Consider the following 18,417-nt stretch of genomic DNA (forward strand, 5'->3'; position numbering starts at 1 on the left):
GGCCATCCCAAGGTCAACATGTCGAGCATCTTGAACGAGAAATGGAGGGTTAGAGTTATTATTCTACTACACAATTCGACCTTCCCGTGGCTCATACAATGTCAATGACCTTCCCGAATGATGAGCGACTTACCTTGCAATACCTCTCTTCAGCTTTACTCGGCAGGAGAACGTAACACATAGGAGTCACGACCCCAGGACGCTCTCCGAGGATGACGAGGATCTGGCAGAAAAGCTCTGCTGCCAAACTGAAGGTACGTATATTTTCGATACCTCTCCGATCCAAGCATTCGTGCTCTCACTTCTGAATATCGGGATCCGGTTTGGATCGTCTGATCCGCTATCTCCGAGAAGAAATCGTTCGAACTTCCCGGGAGCGACCCTCTGCTGGAGCACTTCGATGGCAGAAGCGTTCGGCATATCTGTGTAGATTCCAAGAACCGATATCTCGTCTGAGATGAGACTCTTAGTTAAACGAGCAAAGCATTCGCCAGTCCTGCTGTTCTTGAATTGACAACGCCAGAACTCTTTCGTTTCATCTTTGCTGAACTGTGCGAGGACGTATATGTGCAAACTTCTCCCTATTAGACGTATATGTGCAAGCTTGATGAGCAGTGGCGTATTCAGGACTTTCTTCCGACGGAGCTGAATGCTTCACCTCCCAGGATTGGTTTGCGGGTCTCGGATTCTAGAGATACCGAGCTTGAACTTAATCGAGAGATAGGTTGTGACGGGAAATGCCGCTCGCAAGCGGTGTGCTTATGAATGAATGAATCATTTGCATCTTGGGAAGATCACATCAAAGCGCTAATCTTTGCTGTCCAAGTTCCGTTTCGCTCGTCTCACCGGTATCGACGTGATCTTGGATCATCCGATTTTCTTCTCCCTCTTCCTTAGCGGAGGAAAAGGTCATTGAATTCTGTTTGCTCATTGAGCTCCTCTAGTTCACCAACTAACGCGGTGCAGTCATTGCCGCGAGCTGCGAGAGCCTCCAAAGCCCTTAAAGGCAAGACGGCCTTAGTATTGTACACGTAGAGCGAGTCCGAGACAGGGCATTCCGAGGGTACAATAGTTAGAATCTGTCAAGAACATTTTTGGATATGATTGTTCGACCAAGTCAGAGAAGTTCCGGTCAAGGGGGGTAGCTTCGAAGGGTGTCAGCGTCCCAGCTCACATTCAGAGATTAAAATGATCCAGCATCGCGTGAAGACAGACCGCAACCAGGAAGCTTCAAAGGAGAGGAGCTTCTACTTTGCATCTGCTATGTGCTGTCCAGGTGCATCGAGGCGGCGGGTTCTTCTGTGCTTTTCATCATCCCCCCTCCAAGTATTCTATGCTTTGCCTATGCACCCAAAAGGAACGGATTACGCAATGCTGATCCGCATTGAACCACATGTCTCTCCGGTCCGACGATCATTTCGAAGGGGGGAACTTGGGATTTGGGACGACCGGTTTGACAAAGCTAGCTTCAAGAATTTCCGAGAGGACGAAGCTATAGCATCGTCAGCTTCGGCCTGGATACGCCACTGATGATGAGCCAACGTCTCCCTGCCGTGTTGTGATTCTAGAGGAGCTGACATGTTCCAGATTGATTGATGGATTCACTCTTTTTCGAGAGAATGATTGATTGGGTATGCAATCGGGAAAACGTTTCAAGATTCCGCAGGCATCCGGAAGAGCGCCTTCGAAAGTTTGGAGCATTCGGAGCTATGACGTTTTCCAAAGTTGAGAGGATTTTGAAAGCGACCGAAAGTGGTGGAATAATAATTTCGCTCGGATACTTTTTTGGCTGTCATAATAAACTTCCCCTCAGAAACGTGTCTTTCGTGGTATCATATCTCCCATCGCTCATGATTCTCGCCGCATCAATAGAGGAAGCATTCGCGTTTCTGCTCGAACGGGCTGCATCTTTGCGCTCAAGTCGAGGATCACTCCCGTCAACGGAGAGTCCCAAATCGAAGTAAGTTTCCTCCCGAACGTGGCTTTCACATGGCATGTGAAGAGAATGCCCGAGAGCGAGAGAGGAAGAGAGAGGACTTCGATTAATCGCTCCCCCTGGAGAAGTTCATTAGCTTCTTGGAGCCCCCGAACTGAGGTCGATCGTGGCCCAGTTGACGCCGCGGCCCAGTTGACGCCACGGCCCAGTTGACGTCGTGGCCCAGTTGATGTCGTGGCCCAGTTGACGCCGCGGCCCAGTTGACGCGCTCCGTCCCGTCCTGGGACTCATCGACGTCAACGTCCGGCCTTGCGTGGATCCTATAGTTTCTTCGGCGTATCCCCAATCTGTCCGCCTCCAGGCGGTCGTCCGTCATGACTCGTACTGAATCGAAAGCAATACAGAGACGATTCTGAGTCCCGTTCTTATAGTAAGCGATGTAGCGGAAAAAGCGGACGAACTTCACAATTCTGCGAATTTTACTCACGGAGAGCGGTTTCCAAGTCCCCAAGTCGGATCCTCAATGTCTCATGGTTCATCACGGACTCCGATCGGAATCCCGATCTATTTCTGATGGCTCCTTGGTTCATCGTGTGTCCTTGCCGAGACTCCCGAACGGAAAGGATTTCACCGCGTGGTTCCCTATATGGTGAGGTGCCACACATCTTTAGTGCAGGTACACTTGGGCGCAGCGTGAATTTGAGGGCAGCGTATTGCACATAGATAGCAGAACTGTGACGCCGCGGAGGCTCGAGCGGGGAGATCGAACTCGTAGGTGGAGACCACCATCGTGCACTCTGTCAGGCGATGAGCCACATACACAAAGCGTGGCCGAGACAGTAAATAGTGTCAGAAGTGACCAAGCTCTCCTGTGACGTACGAGAGATTGTCCATTCATCAAAAATGCCCTTAAACTATGTGACCTCTTCCCGGGGCCAGCCGATGTGGAAGGGGGCGATGAGGTCGACGAAAGGATTCGAAAACAACTCGGCGGTGCGTGTTCAAGACTTATAAGTAGGGCTGTGCAAAATATGCATCAAAAACTCGAAAATATGCATGCAGTATGCACGACGAACACGGCCAAATGTGCATGAAAATATGCACGGATTTTTTATAAGAGATCCTTGTTACAAGCAACCACAATCGATTTCTTCAGTTTTTCAAAGAGGAATGAGTTCCCGTTGTCTGGCACTATCGCCCTACACTGCGGGAAAGAACGCTTGTCTTCGCAAGGTACCAGAGCCAACTGAGCTCTCTCGAATGTTTGGCGGCAGTCTACATCTCAAGTCAGAGGTTGCACTGCGTCGACGTTTGCACGCCGCCTATCAACTTCAGCAGTCAGAGCTGAGGCACCCTGAAATCATCTGAACGTGCTTCATTAGGAGGGTTTTCGACAGATTTTGCTCTGGCTCGTGAGAACCGACGGGTGGTCGAGTGGCGCGTCGGTCACTTCTCGTGCAAACGTGCGTTTCACTGCGTGAAATGCCGCAACGACGCCGCTCCTTCGGGAGGTGGCGTGGGAAGGATCCCTGTTGCTGAAAAAATATTCCTTACGGGAACGCAAGCACTCGGCCTTGGTGCCCCTGGGTACATTTGCTCGTTGGATCCGACCTCGGAAGCAATGTGAACAATAGCACCCAGGACGTTAAACCTTGGCTGTGTGGTACAGCCCGAGAGAGTTTTCCTGGCTCGTGAGGAGAAGTCGACATGCTCTAGACTTGAGATTGAAAAGTCATACATGGGCGCTCATAAGACGGAATTATATAAAAATTGACGAAAATTCAGAAATCGGCGAAATATGCAGTATGCATAGAGAACGTGCGACAGAGAACGAGTCGCACGGAGTAATTTTCGAGTCGGGAGCTCGGAAAATCTCGTAGATAGCCTAATTCGGAATTTTCGCTACAGATTCCGCCGGAGTATACTCATAGCTCAGATCCAGTCAACGTCGAAATACGGAACAACTTGGGCCTGCTCAGGAAAGCTGCCACGCAACGACCGAGTGCGAAATCTACCGCCCTCGTAGCGGGGGTGGTCGGCAAGATTAGCTCCACTGCCATCCTTGGCAGGCTACCCAAGGCTGATCTCCTACGGCGACGAGTTGCGAACGCCCGCAAGCGAGCGGCCCCGGCCTTTCCTGCGAATCCATCGCATCGGAGCGATCTGATCATCCCAAATATCTTGAAGGTATGCGAGTGTGGCGGATATCGCGGAACCTGCGGTATCGTGAGCATGATTATCACGGACTGTGGTGTTTCTTACCGAAAGTAGGGCCTTTCTGATTCCTTGGACACTGATGGCGGATAGCGTCCTTCAGCCTGTGCTCTGAATTTCAACTCTCTCCGTACTTCAGATGACGACGAAAAACGAATCGTTTTTACTCCACGACTCCGGCGAGGGAGCGACGGACAGGATCCTCATATTCGAGACGCCTGAGAACCTCAATATCCTAAGAGAGAGCGACGAGCTGTTCCTAGATGGGAACTTCAGAGTTTGTCCCTTGATCTTCCATCAAATGTTGTACAGCATTCTTGCGAAGCTGCCAGATGGCGAAGCGGTGCCAGTGGTATATTCGCTCCCGCCATCAAAGAGCGCGGTGACATACCGACGCTTCCTCGGCATCGTCGCCGACCTTCTCGACGGTCACCAACCGTATCTCCTCCACATCGATTTTGAAATCGCCATGGTTCGCGAGCTCGAATTCTTTTCCCGGTGGCTGATATCTTAGGTTGCAACTTTCATTTTGACCAGTGCATCTGGCGTCATATCCAGGCAGACAGCGCCCTGCGCAACAAATACATGACTGACGAAGACTTCGCGCTGGATGTTCGGATGTTTGCGGCCCTCGCTCTTGTTCCGAAGAATAATGCCCTATCGGCTTTGGCTTCGCTCTTGGAATCGAACTTCGTTCGTGAGAGCAATTACATCCTTACCAACTCCATAAACTGATTCGAGGCGACCTGGGTCGGTCGTCCTCGGATCCCAGCGATCATGAAGCCCGAATGGTGGAATGCTCATGAATTAACGCCCTCAGCTATCGGTCGAACAAACATTTCCCAGAACATAACGGTTATGAAACGGACAGAGCTATCGATAAAGGTAGGGCTTCGAGTATGATTGCAACTTGATGATTAAGTCTGCCCGACCTGCTCAAGAAGTCGTCTTTTGGATCTCTGAATCCTCACGAGCAGTGATCTCGAATATGTACATCCTCAGGCCTCCGTCATGACGGTGTCGACAGCAGCGGAGTTTCCGCTACTGCTTCTGCAGGACCGCTCTGTGAAAGTCTACGCCACGAGCGCGGATATCGTTCTCTTCACTCGTGCTCGGAGATCGCGGCCTTAGGCCGCGCTCGAGAGCTGGTGTATAATACAACGGGGCGCCCTTCTCACTCAAAAGAGCACCGATTAAGGAACCAGGCAAAGTACTTAAATATTCAGTCAGAGTGGGCCGGGGCTAGGGGTTGAACTTGAACCCGTTTGGAGGCAGGGTTCGATGGACACAAAGGCGTCTAAGCTTGAGTCGAGGGATCGAAGTAAGGGCGGCGAGGCAAGATGACATCAATTGCGCAATCTATGGAGGAAATACGAATGAACATCATCAATGGCTCTGACTAGATGTGGGCGCCAGACAAGACGACCATGAAATTTTGATACAACAATGGCATTATGGAGCCGTATATAGATTTTGAGATCCTGGAATACGAAGCGGAAGACCGTATTGATTATTTATTCGTCGAGAGGGATCACAAATTACGGTTAACGATCCAGCTTCGATGCAGCCTGAATCAGCCGCAGAATTATTATCGATCAAGTGGAACGATATTTGTTGCGACGGAAGGGTGCGTTCGAAGCTTTCAGTGTAATCTTTCTCAAGGAAAAGCGGGCGAGACTCGAATCAAAAATCGAAATAGCGAGAGAAATCGATATTCACGATGCTCGGGGTATCCGAGCAGCACGCGCGGCCGTCTCATGACTGAGGAACATTGGGCTGTGGAGTTTCCGCCGCGGAAGTCATGGTCTACGCTCAGATAAGCTCCCTCTGGTGTAAACTGGATAGAATGCTATGCGGACCACCGTTTGGCCAGCGCTGTCACTGAGAGTTCAGAGCAGCAGTTTAGTCAAGACCGCGGTCGCCAGCCGATGTAGCTTACAGACGGGTCGCCGTCTTGGCTCGCGGTAAAAATTCGCAGTCTTGCCGCTGATTCAGCGGGTGAACCGGCTGTCCGCCATATTGCTCAGCGATCGAATGAACACCCGTCCGCCGGAATCGGCCGGTGTCTGATGTCGGCGGCCGACGACTTTTGGGCGCTCGTTTCCGGGTGCTTCCCGCCACCCGCGCCATGGCGCTGGCTGTCTCGGTTTGTTATTCCACGAGTATCCGGCTGTCGACGGACCATGTGCTCTCCGTTCCACATGAAACACGACTCGTTTAGTTAGGGTCGTCGGGAGTTTTTTCCGCTTGCGCTGGAATTTTTTCCCTTTGCTGATCGGTTGGCAGACTTACCATCCGTGGGGACCGAGCGAGGATGGTCATCATGGATTGCGAGGATGATTACAAGTCGGATGAGTGTGATGAGCATACAGCAACAGAATTGTTTCTCAATGCATTCTTCAAAGAGCAGAGCATTCCTGTGTCTTGCGAGGCATACGTCAAATCGAGGAGAAGTTTTACGGGGATGGTGGTGGACGAACCGTCAGAAACCTGCGGCGAGCCTGTCGCTGCGTCCACCACGATCCCATCGGGCAAGCCGGGCCCCGTTCTAGAGGCGGCTGCTGCGATCGATGTCGTAGGAACTAGAAGAGCACCAGGTGATATCGAGTCGCTAGCAGACTCCTATATCGACGGGAGTGATAATGAAGGTATTGCGACGAAATTGGAAGTTCAAAAAGTCAAACCAAGGAAGACAGCCAAAGCCGACGGCAGACCTGCTGACAACCCCGGTCCATCAGTGAGCTCGTCTCTGGAGTGCAATCGGAGCGATGAGAGTGGCGACTCCGATGATATCAACGCGAATATCAGGCCGAGACCCAAGAGAGGTTTGTTTAACCCCGTGTGGTGTGGTAGGCTCTCGGAGGTTCCCTCAGAGAAGGGACTTGAGTCGCATCGAGGGTTGCGGCAGCTGATCTAAGAGTCTAAAAATGAATCTCCACAGCAAAAAAATCGCGAACGAGGGCAGAACGAAATAAGAAGACTGATGTGATATCCGTGCAGGAGTCTCCTACGAAGGCGACTCCCGTCAACATCGAGAACTCCGATGATGGATGCGAGATTTCCACGGCGTTGCCGACCCTGTCACCGGAATTCACCTCTGATGAAGAAATCTCTCTGAGTGATCCCGAAGACATGGAGCTCAATGTAGTGAGTTTTGGACGGGGCATTCCCGATCAGGTGAGGCGATTGATATAATCAGCTCGATCAGTAGAGAAACTTTAGTAAACCGAGTAGAGGCGGGACATCAATGCAATTCGTTCCCCAGGTGACTATGAAGAAGAAACTTAGTCCCGAGGAACACAAACGTCTCTGGCATGTGGACATGGACGACAAGTTCCGACACCTCCGGAGAAATCGCTATCACACCTCGAAAGAGTGCAGAAATTGTCGACAGAGCGGTCACCTCACCCATGAGTGTCCGCTGCCCGAACGAATAGTCTGTATCCTGTGTGCGGATACGACGCACATCGCGGCGAGGTACGTTACAAGCTCCGATTCCGTGTTACGGGTGCCAGGAGTGGGAGGAAATCTTCGGGGATGATCAATAAGCAATGTTCTTCCGGCAGGTGTCCAAACAAAATCTGTTCCACCTGCAAAAACGAGGGTCATACATGGTGGCGTTGTTATCGAGCTCAACACCTGCTGGAGACCCAATGCAGGATCTGCAACATATTTGGTCATAAGGCTGATATTTGTCCGGATAACTGGAGACGCTTCCACTGCACCACCAGGGAGGGACCCCCGATAGCACCGGAGGCAGGAGAGAAGCTGTCTCTGGCAAAGAAATTCTGCTCGTGGTGCGGACGCCGGGGTCATTTTGCGACCGACTGCGGCAGAGCGGCCAACTCAGGCATAGCCAGTCGATTCGTTCACAGCTACAAAGAACCGAGAACCAGCGCTAGGAATCCGCAGAACAAGAAAAAAAGAAAGAAGAAACAGGAGTCGGCTTCTGAGCACGCTCAAACTTCACAGGCTGAGCGCGGAAGAGCTTCTGTCCTCGGAGGGGATTTCATTCCGATTTCTGAGGCATCGAAAAAGTTCAATGGTTTCCCAAATTCGAGCAGGGCGGGCGTCAGCAGCGGTTCAGAGAAGAATGATGGGAGCAAAAGGTCGAGGAAGTCAGGAGATCGCAAGAGGGGGCAGCATCCCAAGAAGAAACGTAAATTATATGAACCCGACTTGGAAGGTATAGACATGTTCCCGTCGGTACGTAAACAGAAGCGGAAGAGAGCCGCCGAATCAGATGATTCGGTACCATTGAATCGTCGGAAGGAGCGTCGGAGAGAGCGTCGGAAATTGTTGCGGATGCAGTCTCGAGAGGAGCGTGATAAGAGTAAGAAAAAGAAGTTGAAACGCTCGAGAGGAGAGAGCTAGTTTTTCCCTGTACCACCACAGCGATTCGAGTGGATTCGTTAAACTTCGTCCGACTCATCGCGACCCATGGTGGCCAGATATTCGACCGGAGTCCTCTCGATATCCTGGGGTAAGGATGTTCGGGAGTCTCGGATTTGTCGATCGCACAAAAGGATGTATAAGTCTGTAAATTTAATAAATTCTTATGACATTGTTGTTGAGTTACTAACCCGGGAAGTTCTCTTTCAATAGTCCTTCAGTTTCATAAAAAACACTCTTCTTCTTTATTGTATTTAAGTTATTTTGGCGGTCTTGCGGCGCGAAGATGGCCGAAACCCGAGAGGCCAGCGCAGCCGCGGATCCCAAGAACTCCCTTCATGATGCTCGGATCCTATCGGGATCAAGGATCGAATTCCGATGGCAGATATTTGTGAAAGGCGGACGACTGCCTCACCAGAAAGGAGACTTATCGCTCAGCTGCTTCCTGACCTCCGGTATCCGGGACCCCGGAAGTCTTTAACAGTATTCTCTAATATATTATTCTGGGGATCACCACGAAGACTACGATCAAGGAACGGGGCGTTCGACACTTGCGCAGTCAGTCGAAGATCGATTCGGCTGTACGTTCATGATTCTTCCACAGCAGGCGCCAATCCACATCTTGTCGTTTAGGATCCCTCGACTTGTCGTGTGCGTCTAGCCATTCGGATATCCCATCGCTCTTCTAGAGATTAGTTCGCTGCGACGAACGATTCACATCGCGCGGACCTTCATTTGTTTGAGTTTGGGCGTATTCTTCTTAGCGAGACGTTTCTGTTCCTTCATCTCCAGACGTCTCTGCTTCTCGGGATCGTCCTCGGCCAAAATTCTCTCGCGTTCCATACGAATCCTCTCTTCGCGGCGCTGTTGAGCCATTTCCTGGAAGCGAAGAATCGGTGATTCCTCCTGACTGCTCCCTAGTCATCGAGGCTGTAACTTCCCCATTCGGAGGTCCCATCTGGAAGAGATTCGAAACCCTACCTGTCGTTGAGCGTGCGTGTATTTCAGGTGTATTTCTTCTGTTTTCTGACGGTTCTTGTCGGCCTTGGTCTTCGATTCTTTACTCAGCTTAAGTCGCGATATCTTGTCGGCAATGTAGAGGCACAATTTCAAAAGATCAGTCACACCCTCCATGTCCCCGTCAGAAGCTCGACCGCGGCCCGGCACTACAACACAACCGGTGAGAATTTAGTTCGTGGTAGCTGAAGTCGTGAGCAAGCTCTGTAGACGCCGAGCTCGTCACGCGAGTGATATTCCAGTGCGATAGTCGATTCTCAAAAAGGGTCTTCTGGTTATGACTCACAGTTCACATGGAGGAGGATGGTCTTTTCGATTTTCGGTCGCTTCAGCTTAATCTCCTCGCTATTGGGTTTCTCTGGACTGTATTGGTCCGAAATATGAAGTAACTCGACGAGATCTTTGAATTGCGCCAACAGGGAAACGATGCGCACATCCTGGAATGTGAAGGGTCATGTCGAAGAGGTTTGACGGCAGACCATTTTGAACGACGAAGATTTTTTCCTGCGAGAATTCTGATTGAGTCAGATGGTCCACACTCACTTGTAAAATTGACAGAGTAACTTCTGCGATCTCGGAGTGAACAACAAAATTATCTCCCAGCTCACGAGCGGCTTTGTCCGGGAGATTCCTTCGGTCTGGGCAGTAAGTAGATATATCGATGAAGTCCTTGATGAACTTCTGAGTCGAAGATTTCCTCGACACCAGACAGAAGACCATTGGCTCCATAGCGTCGAGGGTCAGCTGAGTAGATTCATAGATTTCTCTTAAGGACTATCCGAACTCAGATTGAGCGAACCCGAGTCTAAATGGAAGTCCACAGGAATTTCAATCCTACCTGGAAAATCGCTTGATCCGACGATGGTCTCATCATATGACCGATGACGCCGACGAGGCACTGGCGTTTAATCATTCTGAGTTCTACAAGCATCCCTTCAACGAATTGCCGTCCTGAGCACCATAGGAGATAACAATGCTCCGCTTCTTTTCGGAAGCCGTGGCTCTGCACTTCCTGCAAGAAAACAATCTCGTTGAGAGCTCGCTCCACAAAGGCTCAATCCAGAGTCAGGATCGACGATAAGATGTACTATGCAGCCGAATCGATATCGTCAGAGCTCCTTCCAAAACATTATATATTTAAGCCTCACTCACAACTGTTCCATCGTCCCCGACAAGTGCGAAATTGCTTTCGAGAATCGATCGATGAGCTTCGAGCCACGCGTTTGCGATATTAGCGTTCCTGCTGCGCCCGCTCAGGAAGTTCATGAAGTAAATAACCAGTGCGCCCAGCATGAGGAGTTCCATGTAGTAGCTGGACCAAGTATTACCGAGATGGAAAGGTACCGTTTTGATCTTCAAGTCGCTCGATTTATCGCTCTGGGGCTGATTCACCCGGTTCTCGGCACTCGATTGCGGATTTTGTACACTGGATCGGAAGGTGATCTTAGGTTGTAGATCGTAAAAGTTGATTATGGGTTTATGTGTAAAGACAGACACCTGATCAGAGAAAACCTCTTCGATCACCGCTTCTTTATCGTATCAAGACCGATCGAGATCAGTGATTACCTGTCGTGTCCTTCGAACTCTTCGGAGTCTTGGAAATGATCGAAGTCGACGTCCGGATTCTCACTGTCTTCATCTTCGATGAAAACGTCTTCTTTAAAATCTTCGGCGCTGGCAGCCGGCTGCCTGAGTGGTTGAAACTCGCCGCTCTGGGGTTTGGGGGCCTGACTGGATTCGTCTTCGATGTCCTCGAATTCTGAGAAATCATCATCATTGGCCTGCGCATCGAGTTGTACAACCAATAGAGCCACCAACAACAGAGCCACCCAGAGGCGCATCGCACAGCCGTTCTCTGTGGAATAGATGAACAGTTGATCGTCATGCTCTGGACCACTCGGAGGCCATTCGTATCCCGACTGCACTCACGACGAATCAGATTTTTTCAGAATCCGTAGAATATGTTCGAGCGTCGAATATACACGCCCGCTGAAAACGCCGATGTCCGCAGGGAAAGAGAGAGTTGAGCGACTTCTAAGAAGCTCCCATTCAAGAACGAAAAAAATCTGATCCCCCGGAATGGGCTTATCGAACGCTGCTTCCATTACCGGTCTCCCGCAACAAGAGCACATCGAGTCGCTGGAGAACTCGGCGTATTCGAGGAGCTTGTCTTCACAATCATCGTCACAGCTGAGTTCGCAGGAGGAAGGCGCCTTTCGGGAGGGATTCGAATCTTCCGGTCCGACTTCAGCGTCGAGTTCTTTTCTCGACATTTTGACAAGCAATTGCAACAATGTCCTATGAAAACCTGATTAAGCGCGGAGATGAGCTAGTGTCCCTTCGAAGGAAACTCAGACCTTTCACCTGCTGTAATCCAGGTCCGCTGCCTCGAGTGAGAAAGCAGGTCGCTCCTTTGGAGAACGACTCCAAGCGGCCGGTTTTGTATAGACGCGGGAGCAATTATTACATTCGAGCACAACTCCACGGACACTCCCGTCAGACTAATCCGAACCCCGAAGAGGAAGGCGAGCCACGTTCCTCCATCATCCTCTTCATTTCCGCGAGTCGGTGGATTTTCCTCTAGCCTCAGCCGCAAATTGGAGTTCCGAGTTACTCTCGCCAAGGAGTCCCGCAGGAGCTCCCTACTCACTTTTCTTCGGACAGCAGACTCCGGATAAGTGGAAATTGAGGCTCACGAGTCTTCCCTGCAGAAACACGTCTCGCTGTAATTTCACCGCACCGAATAGTTCAAGTCAAGGTTTGCGGTAGATCTATGACGATGATGGCAGCGACCGGTGGTGGCAGTGGAGGAGAGTGAAAACGAGCCTGCTGATGATTTTTGCTGAGGCTTCGCCGAGAATCGGGCGTGTGTACTGCTTCCTTCTGCCCTTGCCTTATCGCGTCGTTCCGTCTCAGATAGAATCCGCGGTGCCTCCTGGATTTCCCGGAGAGGCAGGACGACTCCTCGATCACATCGCATTCAGGAGAGCGGAACGGCGATCTGGATTCATCAGTTAGCGCATCCTCACTCTGAGCTCCCGCGAGCCTACGGAAGATGTCTCTGATTGGGACAGGCAGGAGCCCAGTTTGCCAAATGCATAGCGTGTTCATCGGGCCGAAAGCAAGGCGGTATCAGGAACTCGCTGGACCCTAGAATCCACCTCTCTGGAGCTTCAGGGGACTCCGCTCTGGTGGGCCCAGGATCTGCTCAATACTACTGATTCGCATTTTTGGTTGCCTTTTCAAGAAGTCACCTCATATCTTGACGTCCCTATTCCTCTCGACTCCTCCGGGGGGCTAGCGATCGGGATTCTATCCGTCAATCAAGCCGATGTCACCACTATCGGGTAGAGCAGATTGACGGTGATGTTCACATGTTCAGTCGAGAATTTATGGGGCAGCGCCCCTCGCGGATCCTGCTCTACACGCGTAACGATTTAAGCTCTCCGTCTGCTCATGTCAGTATAAACTCTTATCGACAACAGGGAGAATAGATCCGGCGACGCTGAATTTCCAAATGCTGTGTCGATTGAGCCCGGAGCACAGGGAAGAAGAATCTATAGCGCGGTTAAACTTGGGCCATCCTTAATCCCACACACGCGCATGCGATCATCAGCATTTGCAGACGATACACGAACGACACATAAACATCAACAAGAACGAACGGCAACAGCCTTGCCGACTGCCGACGCGGTGAGTTTCCGATATCTCTTCCGGAATATTGTTGTTGCCAAGATATCTTTTAGCCTCCCGTACGACACGATTCTGAGGATGGACATCGACTCTATGAAGGTGAGTGCTTTTTTTACGATCACGGCGTGTATCCGGCAGAATCTGCTGCTGTCGAATGGTTCGGAACTCAGATCTTTCTAGCTCCGGCGACTTGAGTTTAAGCATTTCTGTCACCCATCTGCTCGAACTGCCGATGAAACTCTTTCGGGAGTATCCCGGCCACTTCCCGACTTTTTGTACGAGAATCGTCCGAGTCGTCCGCTGCGGTGGTGGTTTTGGCGCCATTGACCACGACTCCTAAACCACGTCAGCCGGCCTTCCGAGAATTCGGGATCTCACCGAGCTTTCCTTGTTCCAGGTCGCCGATTTGAAGAGGGAATTGAAGGCGAGAAATCTCCCTTGTACGGGAACGAAGGCCGAGCTCGCTGAGAGATTACGGAGTTCTCTTGTAGGAAGCGATGATACATTCGGTATGTCGCCAAGAGATGCTCGTAATGGTGCTCACTGAGGAGTGAATCACGAAATTAATACCTTGAGTCGTTCCGCAGGGGATGAAGCTCTTCCCGAAGAAGGGCTTTCCGACACAGACGAAGGTCTCCTCAACGAAGATGATCTCCTCAAAGATGTCAGCCAGGCGAAATCGCCTGAAAAGGTCAGTCATCGTCGCGGGCCTCATCGTTTGTGCACGCGGGCGGCTCTCGCTCGGACGAAATCCGGCTTCGAGTGTTCAGACGCACCCTCGCGCTGCACTAATATGAATCTTGTTCCCACAGAAAATAACTCCCGCGGCAGCTCCCGCAGCCAAGGCAGCACCGCCACCGGTGACGGTTGTTAAAACAGCTGCGGTTCTTCAGAAAGAGGGTGTTCTCCTCCCAATGGAGGACAATTTGTTCTCTGACCCGGTCCCTCCGCCAGAGACTGCCTCCGCAAGCTCGAATGACCCCAGTAAACTCAAAGCTAGGGCCGCTCGATTCGGCTTGCCAGAAGCGAAATTAGAAGAGCGCGCTAAGAAATTCGGTGAGCAACCTATCATCAGAATATTTCTATAGTCATAGTCTCAAAAGATTGCGAGTACTCTCGGTGTCATCGTTGTCGGTCTGGACTCGTATGTGGTGCTCGATCAGGAATCGAGAGAGGGTATTCTATGCTCGGACAATTTCAGGGGCTGTGAAAATCGGAGACGCTCCCGAAGTCGATAAGCAGAAACTCTTGGACCGCGCCAAACGATTCGGGATTCCTGTCGGAGAAGACGGCAAACAAGCGAAAGAAACGCCGGTTCCTAAAGCGAGTGCAATAAAACCGTCGCCCGTGGCGAAAAGCGTAAGCAGCGATTCCCACTTTTTCTTCGTCCTCGTTCCCTGCTGTCGCCGTCGGTTCTCCCATAAGGACGACCCCTTGACTCAGTCGCGATTTCGTCGGATTTCAGGCGGAAGATCTCGAGAAACTTCGCAAGCGTGCCGAAAGATTTGGCGAGAACGTTTCTCAAGCGGTAACAAAGGCCAACGCTCAGGAAATTCTAGAGAAACGCAAAGAGAAATTCCAAGCCGCGAAACTTGAGCGCGCCGCGAAGGTGAGTCTTCTCTTCGGGATCAGGGGACTCAATATTTTCGGGCATCGCGAGACTCCGAGCGGTGCTCGTTAAATCCTTGGATTTGGATGCTCATTCCTTCTGCTGGTTACAGCCATCGGTCGAAGAACCCAGCACCGAAGCGACCGCTCCCAAGAAAAGGAAGCCCATTGTTTTCTGATTCCCGTCAGGAAGTCAAGGATCTTAGTGAGCTTCCGGAATCTGAACTGAACCCAAATGTTTCCTCCGCCCTATCCATGTATGCGACCGCCGGGGGCAAATATACACACAGTCAGGAATCTGAGGTGACACCGAATGCGGGAGAACAGGTTCCAACCATTAAGAATGAAAGAACATAAAAATAATATGATACGTTACACCTGGAAGCCTGAGAGTCTCCGGAGTAATACTCGGTGATCATTGTCCCCTCCTGAGCCGAATCGAGTCCTCCCGATCCATCGACTCGCAGGCTGACTGATTTGTACACACAAGACGAGAGCACCGTTACTTTGTAAAATAAGTCGATGATATAGCAGCAGATCGCGCTTTACGAAATGGAAGCTGAGAAATAAAGTTTGCTTTCATGTCTGACATCAAACTATCATTTTCTCATCTCGATCCATCTCATACGGAATCCCCGGAGGCGGCACCGCTCCCGCGAAGCGATGCTGTAAGAACGATTCGCGGCTTTTCGAGTTGACCATCAGCTCAAGTGAGAAAAGGCCGGGAAACTGAGGAAGTGATGAGGCTCTCCTGGTGCTGCGGGATCCGGATGGGGAATTATCGCATCTGCTCTCGTTACGCCGCAGAATCCCGATCTCTCGTTCCAGGAGCACCATAGTTAGAAATATCGTCCGCATTTGTCGAAACTGGAGCGAGACCCAACGACGGCAGTTGGACGGAGATCTCCGGAATCTTCTCAACCGAGACAACATCCGACGTCGACGGAGAGGCTTTTTCGTCCAATCTGAGCCGATTATCATGAGCATGCACTTTTGGCTATTCTCTGTCAGAAGTCGACTGCCTGCAACCTTATCGGCCTCATTGTATTCTACCGACCAAGCTGAAATGCTCTCTCTGATTCCCAGACATTCGTGTCCGGCTTGCTTCCTTTCGATTTCGTCGATTGAGGATAAACATCCGCGAACTCTCCGCTCATTACAAGCGTTCGTAGCCATCAAATCGCTCCCGACCGACCCCTTGTGCTTTCCGCGATCCTCGCTGCTCGATAGCGGCGCTCGGATCGCCAGAGAAACTGCCTTCGAATGCATATATTCAGTCGACGCGGAGCGTTTCATCAGATTCATGATTTCTGACAGAACTTTCTTCTTTAGTGAGCTTATTCGTCAGCGTCGGTAGTGGGCAAGATTTGTCCGAATTTCACCGCTGCTGGAAAATACCTCTTCCATCCTCCTTGGAAGATCGTATCCCTCCGCGATTGCTTCCGGCTTCCTTTATACCCTGAGATGCTAATTGTCGACGTTTCTCCGGGGCTCGATAATTTCTCGGAAGGAAGCAACCCTAGGGGAGGAATAGTCTTCCTGAGCAGCCCTCAATATATTATTGGTAGGTGATAATTAATAATCATTCTGCGAATCAATGACGGGCCTAGTTATATGTATTTGATCTCGTCGAATGAATGAGCTGATCCGCGCGGCGGGAAACCCCAGAATTCACCAGTAACCATCAGACTCCAAAATGAATTGAATCATCGGATCGACTCGCAATCAGTCGCTCTAGCGTTTATGGACAAGAATGTATCAGAGTGGGAGAAGGGAGCTTTATTTAGTCATTGCTCCACTCGACGGGTCGTTTTCGTCGAGAATACGGAGCACTAAATGGGAACTCGTTCGACAATAGGATGAGCACTCCACTGGCGCATCGTTGCTGTGGTTGTCGCTCGGATGCGTCAACGCAAAGCCAACTATGTCGAAGTGCTCAAATCGTAGTGCCAGTTCAGGAGCAGCTCCGCCTTCATCCACGTAATCTCGATCTGCCGTGGACGTTCGCCGACGGCAGCTACCACCGCGGCTCCACACGGAATGCTGACTTCTGCCCCAGAATGTGGCTGCAGTTCTTGTTCCTGACGATATCTCTGCTAGGATTCTCATTCCTTTTCGGATCCTACATCACATTCAAGCATACGAGACCGCTACTGGAAGAAGCTCTGAAGACATGCCAAGAGAAGGACGCTGGAATCACGGCCAAAGAGAAAGCCTGCAACTCCGGAGCCATCGCGAATCTGCTGTGTAGCTTGTCGAAGACCTTGTCTGGCGTATTTTCCCGATGAGATGTTTCACAGATCCGGTCTTACTCAGTATCGATCGACCCAGACCAGCTAAGAAGGCAGGAGCTCAGAAGCGAGTCTCCACTCACCCGCCGCGAGTTTCCTCCCTTCGAAAAAGAATCGAGAAGCCTTCTCCCCCACATGAGCCAAGCTTACATCACTCAGTCAGCTGATGTCCGCGTGATCACATCCATGCGAGGGGAGTCGGGAGGATTCGTACGGTCGAGGGAGCCGAATTAGAATAAAAAGTTAGGACGAGAGATCCTGGCAAATGAAATAGAGTCGCGTTCTCAATCGAGCCTCTTTATTCATATAATAATTACATTCGCTCGCTCGCTGGTCTCATCCCTCGTATTGAACCAGCTCGTTGTTGAGGAATAGTTTTCTCTCAACACCGTCCTTAGTGATCACGGCCATTCGACACACCCCTCCCGAGCTTGTGTCTTTATGGATCGCCAGCGATACCGCTTTGAGACATAAATCGACACACTCCTCTTTGCTCATATTGTTCTTGAAGAGCGCATCCAAGAAACCGCTGATGAACACGCTACCGGAGCCCGCCGAAATTACTCGTTTCTCTTCAACGAGACAGCCTCCCGGGGGAATGGAGTAGATCCCTCCGCCTCGTTCATCGTCATAACCTGCGCAGATTATCCCGGCGACCATATCGTCTCGATACTTATAGCAGATGTTGCGAAAAACGTTCGCAGCCGCTTCGACCGTCGCGGGCTTCCCGGTCTGCATTTCGTAGAAGGCGAGGTGATACGCTACGGCGTCGGCGATGCACTGGAAGGGTGAACATGAGAAGTGTCGAGAGTCTACCGATAGGAATAGGACTGCATATCCTGAGCTGGACAAAATTCATCCTCCTCTCTGGTAGATATCGTTTCCGGTTGCGAGGCCGCGATAAAACGAGAGCTTACCTGAGTATCGGCAGCCGAGCCAGATCTGCAGCAGTAGATCGAGTCGGTGATCTTAGTGAGTTTATCTGCAACTCGATTCGCAACATAAGATCCAGAAGACGTCCTGGAATCGGCAGCTATCACGATGCCATCCTTGAAGTGAGCTGCGACCAGCGTAGTCCCCGTGGAGATCGGTTCGTCAACGTCTGCAATCATTCCTGGAAAAATATCACATACTCTATTTCCGCCTTAAGATACGTTGACCGGAGGCCCCGAATTCGATGTAGCATCGCTTCCGACTCTCGTCGACCAAATTCTGAGAAAACGTCTCTTCGGCGGCAGTACCTCCGTTCTACCGGAAGTCCCTCGT

The 18,417-nt window shown here is 51.0% G+C and overlaps 5 protein-coding genes across 5 annotated transcripts; 3 read left to right on the forward strand and 2 right to left on the reverse strand.

The window, feature by feature from the left end:
• Nucleotides 1-212: 212 nt before the first annotated feature.
• Nucleotides 213-4,885, forward strand: LOC108864352 (uncharacterized). Its single transcript, XM_018639813.1, has 4 exons — nucleotides 213-254; nucleotides 3,845-4,123; nucleotides 4,290-4,622; nucleotides 4,709-4,885. The coding sequence occupies exons 1-4, from the start codon at nucleotides 213-215 to the stop codon at nucleotides 4,883-4,885; spliced, it is 831 nt and encodes a 276-aa protein (XP_018495329.1).
• Nucleotides 4,886-6,473: 1,588 nt separating this feature from the next.
• LOC100903131 (zinc finger CCHC domain-containing protein 7) lies at nucleotides 6,474-8,524 on the forward strand. The gene is made up of 4 exons (XM_003744077.1): nucleotides 6,474-6,975; nucleotides 7,092-7,327; nucleotides 7,416-7,627; nucleotides 7,717-8,524. Exons 1-4 carry the CDS (start codon nucleotides 6,474-6,476, stop codon nucleotides 8,522-8,524), a joined length of 1,758 nt encoding a protein of 585 aa, XP_003744125.1.
• A 240-nt stretch (nucleotides 8,525-8,764) lies between these two features.
• Nucleotides 8,765-12,350, reverse strand: LOC100900266 (coiled-coil domain-containing protein 47). The gene is made up of 8 exons (XM_003744058.2): nucleotides 12,210-12,350; nucleotides 11,126-11,414; nucleotides 10,712-10,985; nucleotides 10,398-10,571; nucleotides 10,103-10,303; nucleotides 9,846-9,996; nucleotides 9,524-9,708; nucleotides 8,765-9,421 (listed from the first exon to the last, which is right to left on the reverse strand). The coding sequence occupies exons 2-8, from the start codon at nucleotides 11,398-11,400 to the stop codon at nucleotides 9,257-9,259; spliced, it is 1,425 nt and encodes a 474-aa protein (XP_003744106.1). The 5' UTR covers nucleotides 11,401-11,414; nucleotides 12,210-12,350; the 3' UTR covers nucleotides 8,765-9,256.
• Nucleotides 12,351-13,220: 870 nt separating this feature from the next.
• LOC100900408 (SAP domain-containing ribonucleoprotein) lies at nucleotides 13,221-15,445 on the forward strand. The gene is made up of 7 exons (XM_003744059.2): nucleotides 13,221-13,351; nucleotides 13,650-13,761; nucleotides 13,840-13,943; nucleotides 14,065-14,308; nucleotides 14,454-14,611; nucleotides 14,718-14,861; nucleotides 14,974-15,445. Exons 1-7 carry the CDS (start codon nucleotides 13,331-13,333, stop codon nucleotides 15,037-15,039), a joined length of 849 nt encoding a protein of 282 aa, XP_003744107.1. The 5' UTR covers nucleotides 13,221-13,330; the 3' UTR covers nucleotides 15,040-15,445.
• Nucleotides 15,446-17,487: 2,042 nt separating this feature from the next.
• Nucleotides 17,488-18,263, reverse strand: Prosbeta1 (proteasome beta1 subunit). Its single transcript, XM_029111667.1, has 2 exons — nucleotides 18,069-18,263; nucleotides 17,488-17,931 (listed from the first exon to the last, which is right to left on the reverse strand). Exons 1-2 carry the CDS (start codon nucleotides 18,261-18,263, stop codon nucleotides 17,488-17,490), a joined length of 639 nt encoding a protein of 212 aa, XP_028967500.1.
• Nucleotides 18,264-18,417: the final 154 nt, after the last annotated feature.

The sequence above is a fragment of the Galendromus occidentalis genome, unplaced genomic scaffold (assembly GCF_000255335.2).
Source record: "Galendromus occidentalis unplaced genomic scaffold, Mocc_1.1 scf7180000077459, whole genome shotgun sequence".
Classification (NCBI taxonomy): Eukaryota; Metazoa; Arthropoda; class Arachnida; order Mesostigmata; family Phytoseiidae; genus Galendromus; species Galendromus occidentalis.

Coding starts and splice junctions, on each gene's coding strand:
- Prosbeta1 (XM_029111667.1), bottom strand. CDS start 18,263: ATGATTGCAGACGTTGACGAACCGATCTCCACGGGGACTACGCTGGTC. Junction 17,932..18,068: donor GCTCGGCTGCCGATACTCAG/GTAAGCTCTCGT, acceptor TCACCCTTCCAG/TGCATCGCCGACGCCGTAGC.
- LOC100900408 (XM_003744059.2), top strand. CDS start 13,331: ATGGACATCGACTCTATGAAG. Junction 13,944..14,064: donor AGGCGAAATCGCCTGAAAAG/GTCAGTCATCGT, acceptor TTGTTCCCACAG/AAAATAACTCCCGCGGCAGC. Junction 14,612..14,717: donor CGTCGCCCGTGGCGAAAAGC/GTAAGCAGCGAT, acceptor GTCGGATTTCAG/GCGGAAGATCTCGAGAAACT.
- LOC100900266 (XM_003744058.2), bottom strand. CDS start 11,400: ATGCGCCTCTGGGTGGCTCTGTTGTTGGTGGCTCTATTGGTTGTACAA. Junction 10,572..10,711: donor TCGGGGACGATGGAACAGTT/GTGAGTGAGGCT, acceptor GTTTTCTTGCAG/GAAGTGCAGAGCCACGGCTT. Junction 9,422..9,523: donor ACACGCACGCTCAACGACAG/GTAGGGTTTCGA, acceptor CTTCGCTTCCAG/GAAATGGCTCAACAGCGCCG.
- LOC100903131 (XM_003744077.1), top strand. CDS start 6,474: ATGGATTGCGAGGATGATTACAAGTCGGATGAGTGTGATGAGCATACA. Junction 7,328..7,415: donor GACGGGGCATTCCCGATCAG/GTGAGGCGATTG, acceptor TTCGTTCCCCAG/GTGACTATGAAGAAGAAACT. Junction 7,628..7,716: donor ACGACGCACATCGCGGCGAG/GTACGTTACAAG, acceptor TTCTTCCGGCAG/GTGTCCAAACAAAATCTGTT.
- LOC108864352 (XM_018639813.1), top strand. CDS start 213: ATGACGAGGATCTGGCAGAAAAGCTCTGCTGCCAAACTGAAG. Junction 4,124..4,289: donor TCATCCCAAATATCTTGAAG/GTATGCGAGTGT, acceptor TCCGTACTTCAG/ATGACGACGAAAAACGAATC. Junction 4,623..4,708: donor TCGATTTTGAAATCGCCATG/GTTCGCGAGCTC, acceptor CGTCATATCCAG/GCAGACAGCGCCCTGCGCAA.